The 12,696-nt window shown below is 41.1% G+C and overlaps 1 protein-coding gene across 3 annotated transcripts; it reads right to left on the reverse strand.

Annotated features, from left to right (window-relative positions):
- Nucleotides 1-438: 438 nt before the first annotated feature.
- Nucleotides 439-11,325, reverse strand: LOC110984324 (monocarboxylate transporter 12-like). Of its 3 annotated transcripts, none has more exons than XM_087142865.1 (5): nt 10,979-11,325; nt 9,293-9,527; nt 8,793-8,936; nt 6,575-7,423; nt 439-3,303 (listed from the first exon to the last, which is right to left on the reverse strand). In XM_087142865.1, exons 2-5 carry the CDS (start codon nt 9,486-9,488, stop codon nt 3,176-3,178), a joined length of 1,317 nt encoding a protein of 438 aa, XP_086998991.1. In that variant the 5' UTR covers nt 9,489-9,527; nt 10,979-11,325; the 3' UTR covers nt 439-3,175. The 3 variants fall into 3 exon arrangements, with proteins under 3 accessions (XP_086998991.1, XP_086998990.1, XP_022100068.2); XM_087142864.1 differs by having other exon boundaries at nt 9,293-9,521; nt 10,803-11,325; XM_022244376.2 differs by having other exon boundaries at nt 10,803-11,325.
- Between the last annotated feature and the right edge of the window lie 1,371 nt (nt 11,326-12,696).

Here is a 12,696-nt window from a genome sequence, read left to right on the forward strand (position 1 = left end):
TTGCAGATTAACCTGACAGTACAAACGTATTTGGAAATATTTCCCAACTGGTATCTAGATGAGCTATATGTACTAAGTGTGCCCAATCAATTAATGTTACCAGATGTCTTCCCCTTCCTTGTTGTTATTTAAAAAAAAGGAACAAAAACAGGTAGCAGCATTGTATAAAAGATAATGCAATCAACATCTTTGGTGACATAGTGGACATTTAAATAAAGCGATCGTTCCTTACATCGATTGAAAACTACCTTCGCAAACAGCAACCTTAATGGCAGACCTGCTTCACATCCCAAGATCACAAACGTTAGGACGAGGCTTCTAGTTTTGTCAAACGTCGACCCTGCCACAAACGAGAGTTATTTTTTCGTCTGAGCCAGGTAGCCTGAAACGACAATATCGAATCCCACAAACGTAAACGATTAAATTGTAACTGGCCACTTTATTCTTCACCTTAGTTGGGTCCCAGCAGCTAGGTATGTCTATTTGTACGATTATTTGAGGGTACCACTTCAGCCTAGCATTCCCTATAAAAATGTACGGCAGGTGTGACTCTCCGGCCGGCAGTGGTTGTCGACCTGAGCAGAGTCGACAAAAAAGTTCATGATAAGCAATACAAATAGTTGGAAAATGCGAATACAGATAACAACCTGTGCATGTGCATATCAATGAGGGATATAAACGTGTATGGAAACCTAGCTACCGACGACGGAAAAATGGCACATCCTTATGACGCATTGTCTGAACTGGTCATCATTACAACGCGTTTGTTGTATGCTCGACGGAGGGCGTTTCCATGACGTCACGGCCCTATGATTCATCGATAGACACAAATAACTGGACAACACATCCAATCACGTCCAGCAGGAACGTTTTAACGTTCTGAGTTCGTGGGTATATGTTGCTCAGTCAGCTCCATGTTAATCATGTCCTTTCTTTAATTAAGGTTTGGCGTTTAGTCTCAAGGTTTACGATATACGTACGGCACACACACACGAAACTTTCCGTATTGTGATAATAATAATAAGCCTCAACAACCAACGAAAGGCAGAAGTGATCTCCCTAATCACCATACATTTGCCATTGCAGAAGTAAATAGACATCTTCAAGATTGGGCCTGCGGTTATTTGTAACAAACCCTTGACCTTATTCGTTATTAATAAATGACGCTGATGTTTGAAAAGTTCCCCTAAGTGTTTTAATGTCATTACCTACAAACGATACAGCAGATGTAAACCAAACGTAAATGAATATAACGAAATTACATCGGATAAAACGATTAAATGAATCTAAAGACCGTCAATTACAGATTAAAAGGATTCGAGACATAAAAGCCAAGAATATTAGTTTGATCTAAACATTTTTGTACTTGGAAAGAAATTTTTCTTCTTTTAAGATATGACTTCATAAATTATTTCATAAACAATTCTTAGCATGCAATTACTTGGTGCAATAATGCATATTTCAAACACTAGCACTTGCAATTTTATAATATATTCTAGTTCAATTTATACCGGTTCTCCTTTAGTTTAGTGCATAATATGGTATATATTTTTTACTAAAAAGTAACAGGTTAACAACATACATTGTACTACAATTATTTTTTAATTTAACCCAAGACATAAGAAGTAGTCTGCGTTTCGTCGTTAAAGTAAATTGTGTACTACAAACCCCAAACCTTACCCAGTTGGCATTGTTGCAAGTCCATCATCGTCTGCAACTTTGGCAGACCATACAATAATGCATCATTTAAATGTATTTGAGTGATGCTGCTTTTGTCAGTTTTGTCTCGAAGGCCTAGTTATTGGCTATGATTGGAAAATACAGAAAATTTAAATTTTTGTTTCCAATATTTCAGAACTGATTCGGACCGAGTTGACCGGCGCCCTATCTCTAGACTGTACAGTGCTTATTTTGAAGGATACTTCCCCCTAAGGTGTCGCACAAAGCTGGTCCCAACTTCTCTATGCACACCGTACCACGGAATTTGCATTTTGCCTTTTGAAGGCCGGCTACCGCTTCTTGATGGCTTGTCAAGTCAAAATGGATTATCTGTGACAGGAAATTATTTTCATGAACTGACAGTGAGGGCAAGACGCGTGAGGCAAATGACTAAACGTGATGCGTTCATGTGCACAGCACGTACATGTACACTACATGTAGCTATGAACGTGTATAAAATGGCGGACAGGACACCAGTCAACTTTGCCTGTTTCTTTGCGCGATTTCATTTAGTCGGGTGCACAAAAACTTTATGCCAATTCTAGCATGTCCATTTTTTCCCCAATGATTCCAAAATGCTGAACAAACTTTTTGCGAACCGAATTTAGTCCGAACATACAATATTAACAGATTTAAAAAATGATCAATAACGAAGTATCGACTAATATGTATGAAGGAGTTTTATGGTGTCACTGTAACTCTCAATCCGTTGTGCAATGATGATTGGCACAAGTCACAAAAAGAAAAGTTATTGCAAGCAAAGCAATCCTTCACGACAAACGTTTTTACGTTGCAGTACAAAGGCAACTCTGTCGCATCGGTTGCGCGGTGCGCTTTTTACACATGCCTGCCGTTACCCTAGACCCTAAAATGATGGTTCGTAATCAAAGAATTATGGACAACAGATGTGGGACAGTTTTTCCACTGAGATTTCTGAATTTTAAATACAGTTTTGAATGGACTCGATTCGAGTCGGGTAATAACCTACTGCAATGCACCCGGAAGTGTACTGCTACATGGAGACAGTCCACCCGCGCCTAACATAGGCCTATATTAGCATACACTGTGTCCTCTTGCAACTCACGCCACCGCAAGAGTAGGCCTACTCATGCCATTACAGGTTCGCAGACACTTGCAGAGCCAAGAGCAAGCTCCGCCCACTTACGTGCTGGTATTGATCATACACAAACCATCCAGGTTGCTACGTGTACCGAGCACCTCGTTCTGTCCATCCTGCGTACGTCACAGGGCGTGTCCACACTATCTTAATTAACACAATCTTCATTATTATGTATAAACAAACCTGAGAAAGTTCGTACACATTCTGCAGCAACATTCACTGGCATCGAGGAAAAGAACGATACATGTTGCTTCCCCACTTCCTTCTTACTCTTATTTTGAATAACTGGCGGCATGTCTTATAGACGAAGTTGTATCAAGCACACGCACTTGACATTTAAAGGGATCGTGCCTTCCGTCGATTTAACAGGACTTCCGCAAACAGCGACACCAACGGCAGACATGCTACACACCCCAAGATGATAAACGCCAGGTCGTAGCTTCCGAGTTTGTCAAACATCAAGCCTGCAATAAGCAAGAATAAGTAAATAATATAAACATTTAAGGCATTTTACAGTTCAGCACATCAAACTGGTATCGGGCATATCAATGGGTTTTGATTAGAACATTTCATGTTGTCAACGACGGAAACTTAAGGTTCATCACCTACCAAGCCATTTTCTACACAGTAACGGAAATCAGACAAAACAAATAAACAAACAAACAGAAAAAAACACTCTCCTTTCGAGTGTATGCCTGGATATTTTCTTGCGGCACTGACAGGTAAGTAGGAAGAGGCAAACCCGTTTCTGGCAGTAAAGCCGTGAAACACCTGAATAAACTTAGTATCTTATCAAATCGGTTGAAGCCCTGATTTTACACCCAATCAGATTACCCACCGCAACTTAAGCGAGGCCTGTGCAAAATAGCCTGCAAGACCTGTGATGCTAATGTGACGCCGCGCCCTCTTCCTCGAGTTGCGGCACGTCAGACGGCACGCCGGAAAGTCCCTGAGTGGCTAGGGACGAGTCCGTTGGGACAGAAGTATACCGTCCCCCAAGAAAGTTGGTCTTCGTCGAGATGATGCCTAAAGTGATTGGTCGAAACTTAATGACGTAACCCAGACAGACTTGACTTGAAATATACCAGACATATCCTAGAAACCTGACTTATATACAACAATTAATAAGCGGCTGGTTTATTCGTCAACACACTAAACCAATATACCAGTAGAGGGTGCTATTGACGGGGAGACTGTGATTATACGTGACCGGACTTTTTCCAGAGCAGCGAACACCACAATTAATTGTGGGCATCCAGTGCCGAATCAGGGACTTTAGCAAGTCTACGGGACTTATTGTCAGGGCTGGGCTACACGCAACTCACGTCATAGAGATAGCAATCCGCCCGTGCATCGACCGCAAGCTCCTATCAGGAACTATACTGCACCACCAATTAGCCCCTCAACCTACCGAGCCCCTCAACAACACACGCACCACTAGGACTTAGGCACAGTCACACTAGGCTAGGTGACTTTAACCTTTGCACAGGATTCTCGACCCTTACCTCAGGATCAGCCCTTGATCAGGACGACTTTACCTAGCCTGCGCGCGCCTTTTACAGCTTTCGCGCTGCTCTGACCACGCCCGCGCACGTGCTCACGTGACCAAGCAGTGACTTCCACCGCCCTATCACATAACGCACAAGGCGGAGCCTATACGCCGCGCTTGCTTAACACACAGCTACGCGTGCGTAACATCTGCCTCTGTTACTGGGCAGAGCGCCATCTATAACTTTGCACCGCGCCTAGTGACCAGTGCCCTCTGTCACGCCACACTAATATATTATCGTATGATGCAACGCAGTGGCAAACTTATAAGTGAGGCTAGTCAGCGTATAAAAATAAGGGAGGCAGAAAGTTCGACCAATCCTCACTTCTAAATGTGCCTTCTGTGTTGCATCATACCATAATATATTAGCACCACAGTTAGAGCACGGCCGTTTAGCTGCGCAAGCCTCACTTATAAGTAGCGTTGGGTAGTCAGATCGGGTGATTTTATTGCTGAACGACGCACGCAGGAGTTGCAGCTCTTGATATGGCCATTGAACGCGATTCTTTGCGCTGAGGAAGGCATAGTCACAACGCTTCTGATGTATACAGTATATCACTTCGAGCATATGACTGTACTCTTGAAATTATGTTGTGCTCATAACTCATTCATAATGCCTTATGATACCAATTATGGGAGTTCATGCCTTTCTGCAACTTAAAACATACAATTATTGTCAATGTAGGCCTATAGAGGTGTAGTTTTCAAAATGTGTTCTAAATGACTACAACGTATATTATGGGAGATGGAAAGTTCAGGTACTTTGGTTCCTTTTTAATGTTGAGGTAAATTGGCGCGAAAACAGGTGTGATGCCCTAAAGGCAGACACACGAGTTTCACAGCCATTTCAAATATGTCACATTTCGTCATCGTTCTTAGGAAGGGACTCGTGTGTACACTGACTTTGAACAAAAACGTTTTTCGAGGTAATCGCAGGATATGTTTTTCCAGTTTTAAAAGTGCATAATCTATTACTTTCCAGGAGTTTCTGCAGTAAAGGAAAACGGCATATCTTCGAAAAGCAAATTTTTCAAGCAAAACAAGTGATTATAATAAACACCTTGGCCAATTAGTCAATAGTATTAACGTACGAGGCTGATCCATTTGTGAAAACCAAAATCCCCTCTCATCAATTTTTTTTTCCAACGGAGAAAAACATGCATGTTTACGAGTGTGACTGAAAATGTATCAAAGACGTCATTAAAACGAAAAATGAGTTGGTCTACTTTTGTGTCTTTCCTGTTGACATTTGTTTTGTACGTATTGAGAGGAAATTGTGTTAGCATTTCTCTGTTAAAACGCAAAATACAATCTTCAGTATCATTGCTCCTGGCATTATCCATATCATTCAGGAATTATTATTTGCTTAAGGAAGCACATAAGGATGGTCAAGTACGTCTGACAGCAAAATAGTGCGGAAATCAAAATTGAAACTTGTTTTTCTTGACATGCCCCTCCGTTAGGAAGCAATGTTTTTTGTTTTGCTTTCGGGAATTTTGAATTCTCCAGTTCAGATCAGAAAGACACCATTTAAGGCCAGAAAAAAATCTTTGATTTCTGGTCAGTGCGCGTCGCTGTAGATCTGCGCGATTTTTGCAGCTTTTGGACATCGCTTTATACAAAGTTTTTATTTTGTATAAAGCGATGTCAAAAAGCTGCAAAATTTGCTCGATTGACTGGAATCCTGCTACTGCGTAATTTTAACGATTTTTAGAGAGGGTAATGCTGGGTAACCTGTACAATAAGACAGTCCCTCTAGGCCCCATACTTTTAGTCATGTGTAGAAATGTGCATACAGCGAGCAAAGATTTCTCCATAATAATTTCAGTGAACACATTGGTTGACTTCGCATGTTGCACGGAGAACCTCCGAATGATCCGTGCATAGGGGAGCTAGCCTGTCTAGCACACGCGAGGGACCATTTACCCCCACGGCAGCACCGAGCAGATTATTGCTAAACCTTGAATAAAACGGTACTGAGAATCTAAGATAACCATTCACATCGTTAAAATCAAAATTGGGCACAATTGTTTTACCCATTTCTTATCTCATATTCATCTCCGCCCGCACAGAAAAAGTCAAAGTGTGTGCTAGAGAGACTGCCTTCATTACGACAGTGCCTTCGAATGAAAAGTGTTTTGTTAGCTTTCCCCATATGCTGATCTAATGATATCTGAGGCTTTTACCTGGATAAAATCCGAACGCAAGAATGACAGCTGCCTTGAAAACTCCCATCCAGCTGAAAGCGGCAACTAAATCTTCAGCTCCCAAGAGTTCACGGGTATAAATGTCACTCAAGAGTCTTATCATACCGTTGAGGCCGTTATAGAGAAAGGCATTGATCATCATCATCCAGTATGTATTCATCCAGGGAAGTGTCAGTAAACAAAGGGAACTTGTAATGATCGTCACAAAGAGACCCAGCCGCACTTTCAATAACCCAAAGTCCAAAATCAGGCCAATGATGATCTTTAAGACCATGTTTCCCATTCCTCCGGCGAAAGTGAACATTACGGCTTCGTATCCAGAAAAACCTTTTGACTCGGCATAAGCGACGAAGTACAACACCCACATATCTATCGCAAATGAATCACATCCAAAAACAAGAAACCCGATCCAAAACTCGGCGCGGCGACAAACTGCACATCCCAGTAGATTCTTCACATCTATTATGACGTTCTTCAAGCTGCGGAGTGGCGAGTTTTTCTTAGCATCGGAGCTTCTTGGCTTGTTGACATGCGACGCTTCCTCTTCAACGGAGCCAATGGGCAGGTACTCCTCCCGTGCCTCTGCAGGATGTTGTGGTATTCTTAGGAGGAAGCCGCATACACCAAGATGCAAACTGATTGCCCCAAGCAGTAGCAATGCACTTCGCCAGCCATAGGTGTCTAAAAGTAATTGAATCAAGGGCGCAAGGAGCATCAATCCAACAGCGTGGCCCGAAGTTCCAATACCAGTAGCGATGGCGTAGCCTGTAGTGAAATGACGTCCAGCCATTGCTCTAGTCAGTATAGTGATACTGAACAAACTAGGCCCTGCTCAGAGAAAACAAGAATTTTAATATGAGCTTGGTCAGTATAATATAAATGTAACCTGTCTTTCATTATTTCCGGTTGAGGAAATACTCGTCATGTATATTCATTAATCTGATGACCGATTACCGCAAGTATGGCATGTATACAAAAAAAGTCAGAATTTGATTGCTGGAAATTTGCTGACGCCATATATTCTAGGAGAAAAATCAAAAAGTAACAGCATCAAGTCTCCCACACTGAGCAGGTATCAAAAGAATATCCCACTCTCTCTTGACAAAAAAAAGTGTTGCAAACGCAAAACTTTGAACTTCAAAGAAAACCATGTGAATCCATGCTTCCATCATCTTCAATTTCTACCATGTTAAAAAAACAAATCTGACATTCTTTGGGGATAGGTTGCTGGTATTGATGAGAGTATAAGTTCCAAGATTATTCTGATGACTTCTTGCTATGAAGTCACCAGTTTGTTTAAACATCTGTCCCTGCAAATTACGGTAGTTCTGGCCTGGCTGGCCACTCGAGGACTCATTCCTTTCCAAAGAATTAATTTAGGTAAGAGCTGGTTTAAAATGCTCTGTTTACATTTTCTGGAAAAAAATATTGTTCAATACAGGGTGTCCACATAAAAAGTTATGCCGAAATAAAAATTACTGTAATAGCAAAATTACTTTATATATGGGAAAGAGAAATATATCTCTAGAAAGGGCAGAATGACCTCTTTTGCAATGGTATACAGCTTGGGATGTTATTGACACAGGTGAGTGAACAAACTAGACTGGTGTTAAGGGTACTGAAATCGGCACTGTGACAAATTTGCATATGTGACTAACAAGGCTAGACCAAGAATACCAAATACCTTTGCTTTAAGAACGCAGTCTTGAAAACAAGGAATGTATCTAAATCAATCTGCTTCTCGCTCTAATGCCTGTTACATACAGATTTTGGTGCATGACTACTCACTTCAGTAGTGTGTAGACTACACAGTTGAAGCTGTTTAGCCTTGACCTTGTCTTGTGAAAACAAATTAATCGCCAAATGATGCCTGCATGGTGTAGGCCAGCACTGTGTATAAACCTGTGTCTTGTGGTATCACACTTTTCAGCATACTCAAAGTGCGGCGAAAGTACATTTATGTACAAGTACCTTCGTGTACATTTGAATCTGATCATTCTGTGGGAATTGCCATCTTTTACCGGTAATACCACAACGCATCACCAGATTAAAGTGACTTCTTCAGTTTTGGAAAGATAATATTTTCAGCTTTAAGTTCATATCAAATACAGCAATATCTGACAACCGTTTGTGAGAAAATAATTGTTACTTTTAGTTAGATTTTTGTGGGTCACCTTGTGTATAAACAATAGACTACCTGCCAATATGCATAACGTTAATGCAATATGAGGAATGCTGGTTGAGAAGGACGACAGCATTACAGACGCTCCATAGAGGAAACCGCTCACTATGACCACAGTGCCAGTTCCAAAAATACCGTTTAGAAGCGCAGAGAGGGGACCTGCATTTGCAAAATAACGACAATATTCATAATCCCCACAAACAGAAAAATTAAGTAGCCTACAATGGGTTTTTTTCAAAATGAGGTCTCTGCAAAACCTGCACAACGTGTGAAATCGACCAGTAGACAATGACTGTACAAATCACGAAAAAGTTTACTTTGAGATCGAGCGATTCACCCCTGACATTTGCACAGTTTCAACAATCAAAGGTTCCAAATAAATATATTTTAAAAATTTACGGTGGACAAAGTTTCACTGTACAACGGCCTCTCTTATAGTTTTTGAGCAACTGCTCTGCTTCGGAGAGCAGTTCAATGAAACAGTTTTGAAGGATTGTTTCACTTCCAAAGCTTACTTGCAAAACCTGCCATCGCACTCACGGCCGCAATCAAACTGCCAATCATCCAGGTGTAGACTGTAAATTGGTCCCGCAGCGTGGGTAACAGCACCCCCAGACCTTTGATGAGGCCCGCCCAAAGCAACGTGCTGATATGCATGCAGAGGACAATATAGAAGCCTTGGAGAAATCGTGCACTGCACCTGTTGCCCATCTCAATATTTACCTTGTTGGAATTCGTTTATTTCTGCAACTGATAAGAAATACTTGCAATAAGCATGAAAATGTTCATGAACGTAAAGTACCCAAGAATTCCATTGAAATCTGTGAGTAAGCGCAGCAATGTTACCTGTCAGGTAGAATCCAGTTGCACCATGTTCGAGATAGTGATCTTGGCGGAGTTTCTCTAGCATTGTTTTCTGTATAAACTTCAAACCTAAAAGCAAATATCAACCCCGGTCCCTAGAGGTGTAAATGTGACAACATAATGACGTCATTAAGTGTAAGTTACAAGAATTGTAGTCAAGAAGGCCCTCGATCATTTCAAGCGTATCTCGAGAGGTGATAAAGGTGTTGAGTTCATATTTTGGAATGTGACAAATTTTCAGTTGACAAACGCTGTTCTGAGTTTCTTAAGTTGTCAGTCCTTTGTTTTTTAAGGTTATATGAAGGGTCAAACCTTTGTCACTTTTACATGCTTATAAACCAATATTTGCAGTCGATGCTTGTTTTCCTGGAGTGCTCAGTGGTCCTTTCCCAAAGCAGCTTCACATGAAAGTACACATGTAAACAAAGACAGCTGTCATATCCACTCTCTGGCCACGTCACCACAATTACATCATCGTGGTTGTGATTTCCGACTCACCTATCATATTCACATTTAATGTTATATTCGCCCTGCCAAAATCATCTTTTTGAGTGAAATCACATCCAGCCTGCTCAGAGTAGTGATTTCATGTTGGTGCTTGGTTTAGTTGTGTTTACGGTGAACAAAGATCTGTTAAAGCCCTTTTGTTACATTTGATAGTAGATTGGGATTGCACAATAAAGCATTTCCTTAAAGTGAGCTTCATGTCCTTGGCACTTTAAATGTGCTGCAGTTACTTTTGTTTTGTAGATGGCTCTTGCACCTGCATAAATCCATGCCTTGCATGCTGTGTCGGTGCTATGACAAACAAGCCAGGCAAAAACATGTACGTTTAATTTTTTTATGGCATGTGAAAAGTATTTTCAGTGACCAAACAAGTGTGAGCAAAGTCCTAATGTGCAAAGTATCGTTCCTTGATGGCTTCAACACAACACCATTGTCATCGTTCAGTAAAAGATGCGCACTTTTCGACAATTAATCAGAGATACATGGCTAATAGATTCCATTCAAGTAACTTAAGCAGGAGTTTGCACGTCTTTATCTATCAGACAAATCACTGCATGGAGCCTTTAACCAACGGGTATCCAACCATTTACGAAGCAACCTGTGGCATTTTGAGTCTGAGAAAAGTATCTGTGGACAGCATACTTTGGCTCTTACCTTACATGTGGCGACTTTACGACCAGACACCTGTGACTCTTGGAATACAGGTGCCAACGGTTACAATGTGCGCAGCGTAAAACCACGGAAGTACATCATTGGAGGCATTGTTGTGTTCATATGTGAAGCTTATGCGTATGAACTAGCCCGCAAAAATGGCTGATCAGGCCCTTTACCTCTCCTGTGTTATTCTGTATACATGATTTCCATAACACAAATCAGCTTGCTGATGTCTTTCCGTCTGGTGGTATCATTCAAAATACGGTTCAACCGGACCAAATGTTAAAACACCGGTTCTACGATTAGAGAAAAGGCAGTGAACCCTGATGCAAAATGGCTGACTCGCCACACATCGTGCTATGTCCATACTTGACCGAACACGAGGAGAATAAACGAACGACCTATGGCAGTGGTTTAGGATGGTAGACCTCCATTGTGGCCTTGCATGAAAGCAATTCCTTTCAACCTGACAGTAGTTAAGAAAACATGTTTGCCCCAGTTTTCCATAGGCCTAATGCCTTAAAACGCCCTCTTCATGGAGCAAATGTAATATGTGGGAAGTACATGTAATATAATTAATACATCGATTGTGTATGCCGGAGGTGCATATTATTTGACAGTAATATCAAGTTCACAGTGAACATGTTTACATGTACATATACATGTGCACATGTTTGTTATCCGTGGACTTAGGCATAGTCATGGCAATAGTCTCTCAAGTTACCACTGATGATACGTGTGTGCACAGTGACGTCGTTCCTACATCTGGAATATACGCACCAAGGTGGCTCACAGTACACCTGCTTCTACATAGAGATTGTGAATGTACAGACATACATGTGCATGTACCATTACAATTAATGTACACGGACATGAACATTCACCAATGCATAGTACACAATGCTGAAACTGCTCCCATGTAAATTTTAATTAGACGTGCCTATGATGCAAACCAGTCTCCGAGGTAAAAATGCTGACGGTCAGCGTTCAATGGAAATATGATCTTGGTGTGTAAATATTTGGGTGTTGGAAAAAGTTGACAGATATGCCATCATAAATTATTGCGTTCCTGATAGAAAGGTACAGCGAATTGTGTCCAATAAGTAGAATGGTTTACACAGTCTTATTTTGTTCTTAAAATAACAGGACCGTTAGATTAATAGATATGCCGCAAATGTAACGGAGTGGATTTAAATGGGCACATTTATACTTCCTCAAAACGCGACCCAGAAAAGATGATCATGGGTCTCATGAAAGGCCGAGTCTGAAATGAAAAGACTATAAGTAAAAAATCTTAACGTGTTTTCAATCAAATGTTTGGGAGCCAGGTACCATAGAGTAGATTCGTCGCAAAGGTCAGTTGCGTTACTTATAAAGGGACAGACACAGATTCGAAATGCTACGTAAAACTTATAGCGTTTTAGGCTACAGATTCGGGCAAACGTAGTCGTGTGTAGAAACTGGACTTTGAGGACACAATACATGGTTATTATTTTGCGGTTGTTCAGTCTGCAATGCTAAAGCAAACCCTCTGAGTTCAAACTTCATTACTGCCGTTTTTGACAGAAGTGCACTCTGCCAGTCGGATATACGTGCTGTCAGATCGTGCTGTTCTAGTTTCTCAGTTTCGCTTCTTTGTTTCAACTTTCATGCATTAATTTACTCTAGTTTAAAAACTTTTGCAATATTACAGTTGTTTCTGACAAAATATTTTATGTTATGCACTACCGGTATCATCTTGCTGAGGCTGATCTTCGTACCAAACTCCAAGCAACAGGTGTCAATTAACGATTCGCAAAGATATTGAAGCTGGATTCAGATCCAGTGAGCGACACTGGCAGAATTATCAGCCGACTTGGGGACTTGTCTGGCCTCCGTCCTAGTTTAGAGGTGG

Source organism: Acanthaster planci, linkage group LG10, assembly GCF_054643075.1.
Source record: "Acanthaster planci isolate LZ-2023a linkage group LG10, COTS_SCS, whole genome shotgun sequence".
NCBI classification, from domain to species: domain Eukaryota; kingdom Metazoa; phylum Echinodermata; class Asteroidea; order Valvatida; family Acanthasteridae; genus Acanthaster; species Acanthaster planci.

Bases quoted from the DNA above. Each gene is read 5' to 3' on its own strand.
- LOC110984324 (XM_087142865.1), bottom strand. From the start codon at position 9,488: ATGGGCAACAGGTGCAGTGCACGATTTCTCCAAGGCTTCTATATTGTC. The intron at 7,424-8,792 runs GTAGTCTATTGT...TTCTCTGAGCAG, and splicing joins AACGTTATGCATATTGGCAG to GGCCTAGTTTGTTCAGTATC. The intron at 3,304-6,574 runs GTAAAAGCCTCA...TGCTTATTGCAG, and splicing joins TGCGTTCGGATTTTATCCAG to GCTTGATGTTTGACAAACTC.